This window comes from Notechis scutatus, chromosome 4 (genome assembly GCF_049901735.1).
Source record: "Notechis scutatus isolate UNSWTSFEM ecotype Mainland chromosome 4, rNotScu1.2, whole genome shotgun sequence".
Lineage (NCBI taxonomy): Eukaryota > Metazoa > Chordata > Lepidosauria > Squamata > Elapidae > Notechis > Notechis scutatus.
In genome coordinates this window covers 49889844-49904861 of record NC_142012.1, presented here as the reverse complement: position 1 = coordinate 49904861, position 15018 = coordinate 49889844, and the positions used below count along the sequence as shown (strand labels likewise).

The 15018-nt window shown below is 43.0% G+C and overlaps 1 protein-coding gene across 21 annotated transcripts in view; it reads right to left on the bottom strand.

Moving 5' to 3' along the window:
- SLIT2 (slit guidance ligand 2) overlaps window positions 1-15018 on the bottom strand; it is a 233873-nt gene that overhangs the window by 162198 nt on the left and 56657 nt on the right. For 20 of the 21 annotated variants that reach the window (XM_087963397.1, XM_087963398.1, XM_087963401.1 and 17 more), the window contains exon 4: window positions 1347-1418. The exons of the other annotated variant lie outside the window; for it this stretch is intronic. In XM_087963397.1, coding sequence (XP_087819523.1) covers window positions 1347-1418 — 72 coding nt within the window. The remainder of the gene's footprint in view (window positions 1-1346; window positions 1419-15018) is intronic. 21 annotated transcript variants of the gene reach the window in all.

The window sequence follows — 15018 nt, the reverse complement described above, 5'->3', positions numbered from 1 at the left end:
TAATAAGATTCTAAGAATATAACAAACAATGAAACATGGTTTAATAGAGAAAAATTAAAACATTGATTCTACTAGTAATCGTTACCCATATGGAGCTATATAACACTAAAGTGAGTAATTCACCACATTTGTTTAGTGAAAATACATCCATTCAATCAAAACGTGTCACCTTTTTTTGATGACAGGTGCCTGTTTCAGCCCAACTTTTTATGAAATTTACCTACCTTGCTTCCTCAGGGAAAATTTGGTAGGTATATCAATGAAGTTTATAGTTTATTCTGTGGGGGTTGGAAAAGGTTTTGGGCCATGCGTGCATGTGTATTTATTTGACCCATATAGGTATATTTATACATAAATTCTGTGGGGTTTTTGTCTCTTCTTTTGTCCTTCCTTCTGAACATCAAACCACCAAAAGTTCTTCAGAGGCATCTCTCTCCCTCTCAAACATGAACTAACACACTGGCGGGAAGTATCAGTTCGACCTCATGGCGAAGAACGGCTGGCCCTGGGAAACGGGCAGGGAACTTTGGGTGCTGGCTGTGCAACTGACAAGATTGTAACCAAAGGCAACACCTTTGAGCAGAGCAAGCCCTGGTGATGCCCGAAAGGATAACCGAGCAATGACAGAACACAAATATCACTAAGTATCTGACACCGGCAGGTAAGACACATCACACATCTGTTTTCTTCTCCCTTCCATGGAACTCTCATTCTTCCAACCTTTTGTGGAGATATATATTGCGTACGTGTGGTCCTCGACTTATGACCGAAACGGAGCCACTATTTCCGTTGCTAAGTGAGACAAGCGGGTTTTGCCCCCATTTTATAACCTTCCTTGCCACGACTGTTAAGTGAATCACTTCGTAAATATGAAAAAGGCTGTAAGTTGCTTTTTCCAGGGTCGTCGTAATTTTGAACGGTTGCTAAATGAATTGTTACAAGTTGAGGACTACCTGTATAGAATATATCGTCCCAAAAGTCAAGAAAAAATAGGATACCAGCGTTCCTCGAACCAGAACCCACCCCCAATGCTTTCTTTAAACTATTCCCTATAAGATAGAAGCCATTCTGACAGGTTCCCATTCCATAACTGCATTAAAAAGCAGGAAATGAGAAAAATCCAATTTTTCTCTCAGTCGGATTCAAAACAGACGCTACTCAGCTACAACAACTTAGAGCAAACACACCCGTCATGAGGGAGGGGGCAAGGCAACCGAGGGGGTTCTTTTAAGGGCAGGGGGTTTTTTTTTAAGCAGTTTATGAAACCAAATTTAATTCATGAGGTGGAAGCGTTAAAGGAATGCCTCAAAGGCCTCCGAAACAGACAAGAAAATAAATCTACTTACAGTCTGTAGAGTTTGGGCGTCCCGAGGAACAGCAGCTCGGAGAGAAGTTGAAGATTATTTCTGTTTAGCCTCCTTGATGGGAGAAAAAAAAAGAAAAGGCAGGGTTACCACTCAAATCATTCTTTCTTCAAACGAAGAACTCTACCAAGAGATGTCAAAATTAGCAGAAGAGCAGAGGACCTTGGAGGTCTTGTAGTCCAACCCTCCCTCAAGCAGGAGGCCCGATCCCATTTCAGACCAATGGTTGTCCAGTCTCTTCTTCAAAATCTCCAGTAATGAAGCACCCATAACTTCTGGAGGCAGGCTGTTCCCCTGGTTAATTGTTCTCAGTGTGAGGAAGTTTCTCCTTAATTCCAGGATGCTTCTCTCTTGGATTAATTTCCAACCATTCTTTCTTGTCCTGCCTTCCAGTGCTTTGAAAAATAAGTTGACCCCCTCTTCTTCTTTGTGGCAACCTCTCAAATACTGGAAGACTGCTATCATGTCACCCCTAGTCCTTCTTTTCTCTAGACTAGATATACCCAATTCCTGCAACCCTTCTTCCTATGCTTTAGTCTCCATGCCTTTAATCATCTTAGCTGCTCTTCTCTGCACTCTTTCTGGAGTCCTTTGTTGTTATTATGATTATTATTACTTCATTGTTTTGCATGTACACTGAGAGCTTATGCACCACCGGAGACAAATTCCTTGTGTCTCTAATCCCACTTGGCCAATGGGATAAACAATTAGCAACCAAAAAGCTTGTATGGTTTTCCTATACAAATGAAACCAGGCTGGCAAGGTAAATACACAGCTGAAGCCTTTCAATGGGCAGTGATGTTCCACTCTGGGTCATGTAGAAAGGCATAAGTAAGTAAATATATGAATAATAAATCTATATATATATATATAAAAGCGAAATACCATTCATGCATCATCACAAAATCTCCAGAACCGTCAAGCCTACAAACTTGAAATTTAGCCCGTAGGTTACTCTTGGCTTCTAGGGGCTCACTAAGAAAGGATTTTTTGAAATGACCATCAGAGCATTAGTATTTACTATATTATTATTATTAACACACTCTGATGCTGAGGAGTTCTATTCCCCCTCCCCACCTGGAAAGAAAACTCTTCCAAATACAAAACACAAGCAGAGGAGAGGAGTTTCAGTTGTAGTTTCAGTTTCAGAGCACCAAGCAGCTTTAGTACAGAAGAGTTGAGCTAAGCCACACTCAGGCTCCTTGCTGTCTCCTTCTTGCTCAGCAAATACTCTTTCAGTTTCCAAACAGCCCTCAACTCTCTCACACACTGACAGGACACTAGCCAGATGAATACCAATGGATGCTGGTAGACAGAGGCAGAATTTTTTCCCCCTTATTTTCCTCCCCAAAAACTAAGCCCGACCACATAATTTCATAGCGAAGCACGGGAATCGAGTTAGTCCTTAATATTTGCCGCAGGCCATATAAACACTGAAAGGCAACCATTTCAAAAATATTTCTGGACAAGCAAAGTCACAATTTGGGGGAAGTCAGATTCACTTAACAACCGATTGTGGCAAGGGAGGTTGTAGAATGGGGCAAAACTCACTTAACAAATGTTTTGCTCAGCTATTTTGGGCTCAATGGTGGTCGTTAAGTCGAAGACTCCCTGCAACCAGTCCTTAAAACAAACCACACCCATATTGGGTTTCTGAGACTATTTTGTAGATATGAGAATTCCAAGCGGGCGGGAGGGTTAATATTTGGAGAAAGCTCAACAAGCAGTAGAAATCCTTTCCCCTTTTAATGCATGATGACATATTTCCTATCAGGAATTAAATGTTCTGTCAAAACCTGTGTGGTTTAAAAGCACAGCAAATAAATAAACAATTCTTTCCATGTTGATTAAAAGCTCTCCTTTCCGTTTGGCTGTGTGTCCGTTTCTGTTGTGGACAGAGGTCTCAAAGAAAATGCAAGAGAAAAACAATGCACGCTCTGATTTTTTTTTCCTTTTAATAAAAGAGATCCAGCTACACTTTTTTTTGGCATTTTGCAACAGTGCCCTCGTTCAAGCAGTTGGGCCCAGAGAGCGAGAGAGAGCGCTGGAGCATCCAGCAAACAGAGCCTCAGAGAATGAGAACAAAACAGATGTGAGAAAAATAAACAGCGTCCCCGTCTTGGAATTTGTAAAAAGGTCTGCAAAGAGCAAACAGGACCTTCTCACTGCAATTTGACTTCTGGACCCATGAGAACGGGGCTCAGATTAATTAAACGCGTTGCTGGAGGGACCCCGGTGAGCAGAAAGTACACAGGGCCTTCAATACCTCACAGCCTGCACTATCTCCTGCCAGGGGTGGCTCCCAGACCCCGGTCCCTTCCCTGCTTTGCATTTCATTTCCCTAGACAGGAGGAGGCAGAGCTGAAGCCCTGGGGAGGAGCTGGGCGCAGGTTTTAGACCAAGAGACTGTAGCAGGTTAAGGAAAAAAGTCAGCCTGATGCCAGGTTTCTCCCAGCCGTTCCTCCCAGGTTTAATTTAGAGTGGCTCTCAGGCCTGTTTAGCTACTGTGACCAATTAAGAGATCCAAAAAACAAAACAGGAATGTTTCAACCTGAATATGCGTAAGAGGAAAAAAAAATACATGTTGCCCAAAGAAAAGTAAATGTAGCTCATCAACAAGAATATATAGGTGGGTGGGTGGGTGGGTGGGTGGATAGATAGATAGATAGATAGATAGATAGATAGATAGATAGATAGAAATATCGATAGATACATGATAGATGGATAGATAGATAGATAGATAGATAGATAGATAGATAGATAGATAGATAGATATAGAAAGATAGATAGAAATATAGGTAGGTAGATGATAGAAATACAGTAGAGATAGATAGATAGATAGATAGATAGATAGATAGATAGATAGATAGATAGAGAGAGAGAGAGAGAGAGAGAGAGAGAGATGTTAGATAGATAGATAGATAGATAGATAGATAGATAGATAGATAGATAGATAGATAGATAGATAGATAGATAGATAGATAGATAGATAGATAGATAGATGAGTAGATGATAGGGATGATAGGAATAGATAGATATAAATAGAAAATAGAGATAGATATAGATAGATGAGATAAATAGATATGATAGACAGAGATACATGGATATAAATATAGATATAGATAAGATATATAGATATATTGATATTATGACATGCAGTAATTTCTTGGAGAACAAGTTTAACTAATGTAGGACTGTATTGAGGCCTCATCAAACATTCTGATTTCTTCCTTCCTGCTTTTTATATTCCACAGGACTTTCCCTTCCATAAGAGCCCGCAAACTATCATTTCGTTTCCAAAGAAGCTGGAGCGTGTTCAGAATCCGAAAGGACTCTGCCACAGACCAAGGCTCTGGCTTCTTTTCTACCCTCTTCCAGACATTTCATGTCCCTTTGAAGTGGATCAGGTGAAGAATTCCCTGCCTTGCAAGGGAAGGCTATTTTATTACAGAGCCCTGCTTCTCAATCTTGGCCCCTTGGAGATGCCTGGGCTTCAATTCCTTGCTGGCTGGGGGATTCTGAGAGTTATAGCCCACCTGTCTTCAAGGGGCCAAGACTGAGAAACACTGTTTGTAGGGGATACCAACGTCGTCTTGAAGGCTGTTCCAGTTTTGAGTTTCTTTCTTCTGTTTCCTTCTTTCTCAGGACTGTGTAATCCCTTCACCCAGGGGTGGGCTTCAAAAATTTTAGCAACCGGTTCTCTGCCCAGTTGCTGGGTGGGCATGGCCATGGTGGATGTAGCCTAGACAGCCTCCTGCACCATGGCGGGGAGGGGGATTTTCGCCTTCCCCGGGCTCCGGAGGCTTTCCTTGAGCCTCCGGGAAGCCGGAAATGGGCCCCTTCCCAAGCCTCTATACGGGCCCTGTACTTACCTAGCATCCAAAACAGGCCACGTGGGGACCTCTGGGAGGGGAAGGGCGGGGTTGGGTGGAACGGGGTGGGGCCTGCCAGGAGAGGGATTTGCCAGTTCGCTGAACTGCGCAGAATCGTCGCTAAAGGATCGCCCAAACCCGTGTGAACCCATAGCAGCCTTCACCTGTTTGTTCCTTAATGGCTTGCCGATACCTTCCCTGGGTCAGCTAGAACTTCCTTTATACTACTATAGCTATCTGCAAACTTAACTGCAAACCTAACATCGGTCACATAAGTAGTAGATAGACATATGGAAATTATGAAGATCATTAAAACCTTTATGTTGTCTCCATTGTCCACTGACCAAACTCAGGAGACGGACTCTTGCTTCCTGTCTTGCAGGGGATGAAAAAATCTTCAGGAAGAGAACCAAATTCAAAGAGGACCGAGAACCCAACAATTCAAATGGGAGCTATACACAGATAATCCTCAACATACAACCACAATGGAGCCCAAAATTGGTTAAGTGAGTTGTGTTCAATTTTACGACTTTTCTTGCCACGTTTGTTAAGTGAATCCGTGCAGTTGTTAAATTAGCAACCCGGTCGTTAAGCGAGTCTGGCTCCTCCATTGATTTTGCTTGTCAGAAGGTTGCAAAAGGGGGGTCAAGTGACCCCAAGACACCACGGCCGTCACAAATATGAACCAGTTGCCAAGCATCCAAATTTTGATCATGCAACCACGGGGATGCTGCGACAGTCATAAGGGTGAAAAACAGTCATACGTCACTTTTTCAGTGCCATTGTAACTTTGGTCACTAAGTGAACTGTTGTAAGTCAAGAACTACCCATATATTCTTTATTGTGAAAACTGAGACTAGATCCACTTGTGGGCAAAGGCATCAGCTCGGGACCTCCCTTGATTAGGTTTCCACAAGAAATAGCGTCTTTTCAACCACTGCAGTGACAGAGGATGCTAGATCAATCATTTCTGGTGGACTTGAGAAATTCCCACTTGCTTGTGTTGCTAAGCCAACATGCCTGGTCTTGGAGAACCTCATCTGTTTCTGCCACGCTTCCTGCTGAACCATTGCTGCTCACTCGTCTTGCCTGGGATCTCAGCCGTTGGCAATCGACATTCTCTAACGCTGGACATGGGGGAGCAGTTATTAACGTCAGCACAATACCACAGTGTCATGGCCCTGTCAGAGACAAACAGCTGACAGGGAGTGGGAGTGTGGCTCCATTGGCTGTGGAGGAGGCTGGGAAAGGGCAAAGTCTGGCTGGGCAGAGCAGGGGAGAGGGAGAACAAGGGAGAGGGAGTTCAGAGGAAGACCCAGGCCCACCCTCTCTTCATCCTAGGGCACGCAGGGAGGAACGGAGAATAGAACAATGTGGGATGCATGTTGGCTTATGAGGAAGGAAAGGGCCCCGATTCCCTTCATTAGCCACACCTGGGAAGGGAGTTTAAAGGAGAGTCAGCTTGGGAGGGACGGTTGTCGAGGGTATCTGCGTTTCTGGCATCCTCCCAACTGGTTTGATTTACTGCTGTGTTACTTCACTTCTGGAACTCTTCCTCTGCCAGATTTAATTATCTTATTTTGCCTAGTTGGATTTATAGTTTAAAGTTTTCAGTTTACAACGTTTGGACTGGAATATCTGCAGCCAAAGGCTGGTGCAGGTTCATGGGAGAGTTTTTCTCCAGACTGGAAAGTAACCGGGTCATTGGCGGCAAAGTTGGAGCTAATAAAGGAACTCATTCTTATTTTCTGGCTGTGTTGCCCTTGTGCCATGCCCTGTGCCATCACACCACAGTGACCTCAAGACCACATGCTTACAGGCACAGTTCCGATCTCTAAGATACAGATGATAATAATTATAATTTTAATAATACTTGAATAATTAATAATTTAATAATTAAAACTGCACGATTCATTTAACAACAGCAATGATTTGCGTAACCACCATGCCGCCGCCCCCAAAAAAGACTTTAAAACCGGCCATGACTCACTTGTTTTGCTTAGTAATGTAAATCCTGATTCCAACTGTGGTCATTGTCAAGTTTAAACTGTAAACTGTTTTGTGTTGCAGTTCTTGGCCTAGTGACCCAGTTGCTCTTTTGAAAACCATTTGACTGGATTTACAGGGGGAGAAAAAAGAGAGATGCAGAACACTGAGAGATGCAACACTCTGCCTCAGTTTCTAAGGGAAATTAGTCTTCTGTCCTCCTTCAGTGTTCAGGCAACGTCCGTCACAATGGTCTGAAATGTGATATTAGTTGCCAATGCAACGGTCGTGACCGGTGACATGAAAAGCCCCTTCGTTAATTTCCCTGGTGCACTGACCTGAATAAGCATCCTATAGAATGGCTTCATAAAAAGGAACAGGAGGAATCGGAGATGCTTGAAGAGATGTGGAAGTAATTTACTCCCATCATTGGGCTTAAAACACACACACACACCAATCCTGACTAAAATCAAAATCAAAGATTTCTATCTCTGTTCTTGTCTATATTCTTACCAACTACTTGTAAACGACTCTTCTTTTTGCTGCCTTCTCATTTTTTCCAGCAAAAGAATCTCATACAACTACTGTTCATACTGTAGCCTGTTCCAGAATATATTACTTAACATAACATAGCAATAAGAGTATTTTAACTAAAACCTATCAACTATTATAAATGCATAGCTTTAGATAGATGATAGATAGATAGATAGATAGATAGATAGATAGATAGATAGATAGATAGATAAATAGATAGATAGATAGATAGATAGATAGATAGATAGATAGATAGATAGATAGTTAGATAGATATATATATATAGAGAGAGAGAGAAGGGAAGAAGTGCTAGCAAACTCAGGCAGCAAATGACCAACCTCCAGCACTTTAATGGTGTATTAATAAATGTGAGGCTTTTACAACTTAATTCATTTTTTTAATTAGAAAACTCTGACAATAAGCTTAGACAGAAGAGAATGCTGCAGGTATCTCTCAGACCTTATAATGCAGAAGCAGCTGCAGTAATTCAGATAACTGCTGAGAGGCAAGGTTAAATAATCCACCTATTTTTCAGTTAGAATTTATATGGATCTTCCCCACCAAGGGCCTGGAGCAGGAACTGCCAAGCTGCAAAGATGTCAGAGTTTCAGTCAGTAAATATTTGAGCACCAGTACAAAACTTTGCTGTGACTTGAATATAAAGATATGGAACTAGCAGCACTTTGAGCCACTGTCTGGAGCCAAAGTTAATACATCATAAGTACAAGCCATCCTCCCTTGTCACTGATCACCTCAACCCTTGGAAAAGTACGTTCTTGTTCATACCTGAACTAAATGTACAACTGCCTGCAAAACCATTCCTGGAACATACAGGAGAGGAAAAAATATAGCATCAACAAAGATAATTGTGTTTTGTGGTTGCTTTGTTACATTTTTGTTTCTTGGAACCTTATTAAAGTCACACACATTCAAGATTTCCCTTCATTGAGAGCTAGACTGTTACAAACAAACCCTCCTTTTGTTCTTTTAAGCAAGAGCCATAATATATAGGAAGCTAAATACTTTCATCAGGGATGTTTTTTTTTTCCTCCAGAAAATCAAAATAAAATGTAAAATAAATTATTAAAATAAATTATTAAAATAATATTAAAATAGAACAATATTAAAATAAAATAAAATAAAAATACCGTCAAGACAATAGACATATGGACACTTCCAGTCAGTAGATTCGCGGCTGGAATAATAGACTGGACTGAAGACGAAGCAGAAGCCCTGGATAACCAGAAAAAACAAGGACAAGGAATCCATGCTCTCCAGCTACCCAGTGATGCTGACAGGGTCTACTTTGCGAGAAAAACCAGGTGGGCATGGCAGGACATGTTGCAAGTACACCAGACAGCTGGAGAACAAAAGGAGGCGTTGGAAGGACATCTACATCAGGGGTCTCCAACCTTGGTGACTTTAAGACTTGTAGACTTCCAACTCTCAGAGCTATGCTGGCTGAGGAATTCTGGGAGTTGAAGTACACAAGTCTTAAAGTCGCCAAGGTTGGAGACCCCCGATCTAAAGGATAGTGGAGAAGATGTACTGAAGGTAGTACATACAGTCCTCAACTTACAACAGTTCATTTAATGACCACATTTACAACGGCACTGGAAAAAGTGACTTAGGACTGTTTTTCAGAGTTATGACCTTTGCCGCATCCCCGTGGTCACGTGATCCAAATTCAGACACTTGGCAACTGGTTCACATTTGCGATGGTCACTGTGTCCCAGGGGTCACGTGGTCCCCCTCTGCCACCTTCAGACAAGCAAAGTCAACGGGGGAAGCCAGGTTCACTTAACAATCAACGTGATCACTGTGCTACTAACTTAATCCCTAAGTCCACTGCAGTGATTCACTTAACAGCTGTGGCAAGGGAGGTGGTAAAATGGGCCAAAACTCACTGAACATGGATCTCACTCAGCAACCAAAATCTTGGACTCAATGGTGGTCATAAGTCAAGAACTGCCTGTATACCATGGAGACTTAATGAGCATCAAGACAGACCAAAGTGGCCTACAAGGAAGACCAAACAAAGAAGAGCAAAGGGACACGACAAAGCAAAATATTCCATGCCTAGCATGCACACACACACACACACAAACCCTAGTAAAGTTTCTAGTATATAACGATGAGACTAGGCAATGTCCAAGAGCAGTCAAGTTGAAGAAAGAGAGAGAGGAGCTTCTTCTGGCTGCAGAAGACCAACGTCAAGGGCATAGAAAGAAGTGGAAGAGACAGTCTGGTTAATCATTGCAAGAAGATCCTTAAAGTTGGCCAAAAGCAACAGCACAACAAACCAGCCACGAGGAGGCCCTGGTCCTCTGGCATAATAGACAAGGAGACACCAGAGAAGATGCAGGAAATCATCAACAACTTCGAAGGAGTCAGGTTCATGAGAAGGACACAACACACACGTCCTTTCCTGTATGTCTTTATCAGCAGAAGAAATGGCAGCAAATGAAAAAAAAAAAAACACAACTCTTACCAGAAACCAACTCACACACTAACCAAGGGCCCCACCCCCAGAGTTACAGCCCAAGGTCCCACAAGAGGAGCCATGTATGAGTTTTGCTTGGGGGAGTCCAGGTCAGAAAAAGGAAACAGACTGCCTAGACCCCTTCCAACTTTATATCCAAAAGAGCCTGGCCACTCAACCCACTGCAGCACAACCAACCCAGGCTATAGACAGGACAACACAGCCATACATCAGAAACAGCTCACAGACTATTACAACCGCAAGGCATCAACTTAGCACTTGTTGTTCTTGTTCTTGTTGTTGTTAGTCTTGAAGTCGTGTCCGACCCATCGCGACCCCATGGACAACGTTCCTCCAGGCCTTTCTGTCCTCTTCCATCTCCCGGTGTCCCCTTAAGCTCAGGCCAACTGCTTCAGGGACTCCATCCAGCCCCCTCCTTCTCTGCCATCCTCCTCCTCCTCCTCTTCTTCTTCTTCTTCTTCTTCTTCTTCTTCTTCTTCTTCTTCTTCTTCTTCTTCTTCTTCTTCTTCTTCTTCTTCTTCTTCTTCTTCTTCTTCTTCTTCTTCTTCTTCCTCCTTCTTCTCCTCCTCCTCCTCCTCCTCCTCCTCCTCCTCCTCCTCCTCCTCCTCCTCCTCCTCCTCCTCCTTCTTCTTCTTCTTCTTCTTCTTCTTTGGCCCTCCATCATTCCCAGCATTCGGCTCTTCTTCTCCAGAGAGTCCTTCCTTCTCATTAGCATACAACCCTCTGAAACATCTTCAAAGCTAAACCTCATCCAAGTCTAACCAAGGAACTGCCAAGGAGAAAGCAACATGCCCCTCCCCCCACCCCATCAACTCAAATAGACCTAACTATGGTGTATAGACAAGAGAATGGATCCCCTCTGGCACTGAAGATGCTACTTAGCCAGGGAATCAAACAGCTGCAAGAAAACAAGCAAGCCCAGAGAACATCAAGGACTTGGCATTGGAATTTAAGACCCCTTTTGATCAATTTGCTTTGACCAGTTAGGACAGCCCGTGGGCCGGATGCATCACACACTAGCCACGCCCTTGCCTGGTTTAGCAAAGGGGGAAAATGCCCCGTTACGTCATGTGACGCCACCATGACGATGTGAGTTTGGCACCCCTAAGTTACGATATCAAAAGTATCTTGAGCAACTTATGCCAAGAAGAACCAAAGTTTTCAGTTCCTGGAGATTGAGCAGATCCAGGTTATTTAACCAAGTTATCTTCAAAAAAAAGCCAAAAACTTGCCTGGATTAGAACTGCACTCCCATGGTTTTGTTCCTACACCATTATAGCCACAGTGCTAGCAAGTGTGCCCCATATGCTGAAGGGTAGAGTAAGTTGATCCCATACTCTGTTCCCATGGGGTTTAGCATCTACTCTACATAAAGTCACAGAGAGCTATACTGCAATGGTTTGCAGTGGCAGGTTAAGTTGACGTTATCCAGAGCTCTTTTTCTCCTTGTCAACTGTCTGGTGAGGCAGGAGACACACTGAACAGGTGTCTGAAGAAAATAGTCAGGTGGGTTGTGGCTAATAAACTGAGCTTCTATCTTAATTATATATCCATTATTGCTTTACTGGATTGGGGTGATGGCTTTCAGCTCCATGTAGTCCAGTTACAACTCCATTATAGACCAAGTTTGGAGTTTGCAGGTGAAATTATTTCTCCCTTTACTGTGCAATGGAGTTCAGGTATGACTTGAACTATTTTTCATTGGCTCAAATTGGTCTGCCAGGAGCAATACTTATTTTATGAAGATAGATAACTATGGAGAAAATGAGTTTCCAAAATATCAAAGCTTGGGTTATTAATAGGGTGCTTCCCCTTGAATATAAAGCAAGTTCAGATGGTTCAACATATGGTGGGTGATCTGATTTCTGGTTGAAGTGGGCAAATGCTGGTTTCACCTTTCCAATATTTAACAGCTTAATTCAAGGTACAAGTTTGCCTGACAGCTCAGAAGCAAAGTGTCTGATGGCCTCTAGTAAAAGCCACAAGATCATCAAAATGATCCTGTGAGCATCATGATACCATCATGCAACTGAGATTCTTGATCATGCAGGTCACAGATGGTCCCAAAGTTGCTTTTCCAAAAGGCACCTAGACTAGCTTCTTCAGTTCTGAAATTTATTAGATCTTCAACACAGTTTCCTTGAAAACATTTCGCTTCTCATCCACGAGGCTGAACTGAAAAAGCTTCCTGGATGAGAAGCGAAACATTTTTAAAGAAAAAAAACCAAGAAAGGCCAGGTGCCTTTTGGAAAAAGCACCTGTGGGACATATATGGCATATAACATCATTTGCCTACTTCCTTCTGGAGGCTCCTATGATCTTCTCTTTAGAGGTCTATTTCACAGTATGTATTTCACACCAAGGAGGGATGACAATGATTACTTGCCACAATTAAACAGCAAATCTAAAATAAATAGATAAATAAAAATGTTAGCAGTTTATGGACAAGTTCTTATAAACAGGTGAAGGTAATCAACCCTAAAGTATTCCTTTTTCTTCTTCACTGCTCCTGAATGAAATGAACGAGGGGATAAAATTGAAATCAATATTTATTTAGCATTTTGAAGTGCAAAGAGGTGTGCGTTGCGTGGGGTCAATCAAAATGACTGACACGATCACGAATCCTGTTCAAGAGCAAATGCCAAATGTCCGTCTGTTTGAAAAGCCAAAGTATTTCACAGCCTCTTCCTCCTTTCACTCTGACTTAGCAACTTCTAACCTATGTGAAGACACAACTTCTTAAAAGCTGAATTAGAGACTATTAGAACATCTTGGAGTGACAAGTTTTGTCTGGTTTGTCATATGCCAGCAGTTATATTAAAACCTCTTAATGAGACACCTGCTAGATATACTGGCCATCCGTTTCCTAGTCCCCAGCAAGCATTTCCATGGCAACAGACCAAACTTAGTTAGAAGTTATAAGGACCAGCACATACGCACCATATCAGATTGGGGGAAAAGTGTTAACAACTATGCTCTGTGGGAAATTTTACCATCTTTCCCCGGTATTTTTAATCGTCATTGTACAGCTTGTCTACTGGCTCTTTATTTCCACTGGAGCCAAAAGGGGCCTTTTTTCACGATGGTCCTGAGTTATGATGCAAATTTCTGGGCTCTATTACAGTTGGTATGTCGAAGACCCCTTATGCTTCAGGGCTGCAAATATCCAGGCAACCACTAGAAGGCAGCAATTGATAAACCTTTTCTGTATCTTTCTGCTGCCATCTAGAGTCCGTGTGGATTTTGTGACCCTAATTTGAGAGCCCTCACTATACACAGGTAGTCCTCGGCTTACGACAAGTGAGTCCAATATTTCTGTTGCTGAGACATTTGCTAAGTGAGTTTTGCCTCATTTATCATCATCTTTCTTGCCACCATTGGTAAGTGAATCACTGCAGTTAAGTTAGTAACAAGGTTGTAAGGCAAATCTGACTTTCTTTGTCAGAGGGTTACAAAAGGTTATTATATGACCCACACAGACCCCTCTGAAACCATCATAAATAGGAGTCAGTGGCCAAGCATCTGGATTTTGGTCACAGGACCACGGGGATGCTGCAATGGTCACCCGTGAACAGTCATTAAATGAAAGGTTGCAAGTCGAGGAGTATATGTATGTGTTAGGACGGATGGATAGGTGGATGGATAGCAATAGCATTTAGACTTATATCCTGCTTCAGGGTGCTTTCCAACCCTCTCTAAGCAGTTTACAGGGCCAGTCTCTTACTCCTCCCAACCATTGGGGTCCTCATTTTACCCACCTCGGAAGGACAGAAGGCTGAGTCAACCTTGAGCTGGTCAGGATCGAACTGCTGGCAGTGGGCAGGTCATCCTGCAATACTGCATTCTAACCACTGAGCCACCAGAGAAGGAAGGGAAGGAGGAATATTAGAGGAAGGGAGGGAGGGAGGGAGAGAGGAAGGAAGAAAGATTAAAGAGAAGGGAGGGAGGGAGGAATATTAAAGGGAGGGAGGGAGGGAGGGAGGGAGGGAGGAGGAGGAGGGAGGGAAGGGAGGAAGGAAGGAAGGAAGGAAGGAAGGAAGGAAGGAAGGAAGGAAGGAAGGAAGGAAGGAAAGAGGGAAGGAGGTGGAGGGAGGGACCCCTAGCAATAGCACTTAGACTTATATTCTGCTTTCCAGCCCTCTCTAAGCAGTTTTCAGAGTCAGCCTCTTGCCCCCCAACCATCTGGGTCCTCATTTTACCCACCTCGGAAGGATGGAAGGCTAAGTCAACCTTGAGCCTGGTGAGATTCGATCTGCCAAATTGCAGGCAGCCAGCAGTCAGCAGAGGGAGCCTGCAGTGCTGCACTCTAACCACAGTGCCACTGAGGCTCATGGATGGATGGACGGACAAACAGACAGACAGATATACTACTTTCATGTTACATTCTCCAGCCACTAAAACACAAGGTTAGGGTGTCTGTAGGCATTTTCTATGTGTTCCATTCTTAATTCAATATAGCAGTTCATGATCTATGCAACGCATTTGCTAGCGTAGCCAATATAGACTGAGCAGTTCTTCCGGTAGGACTACAAAACCCCACTAGACTCACATCAAATCAGCTCCCTTAATAGGACCCCAGGGGAGAGGAGGGCTGATGTAATCCAAGAGCTTGTTCTTCACCTTCTATTTTGCAAACAGAACACTGGCAAACATGACATGACAACACAGCGGTTTTAAGTGCATTTCCTTGGTCAATTCACACGTTACAAGATTATTTAAGTTGATTTACGAAAAGAGAGAATAACCTCTAATACATTCT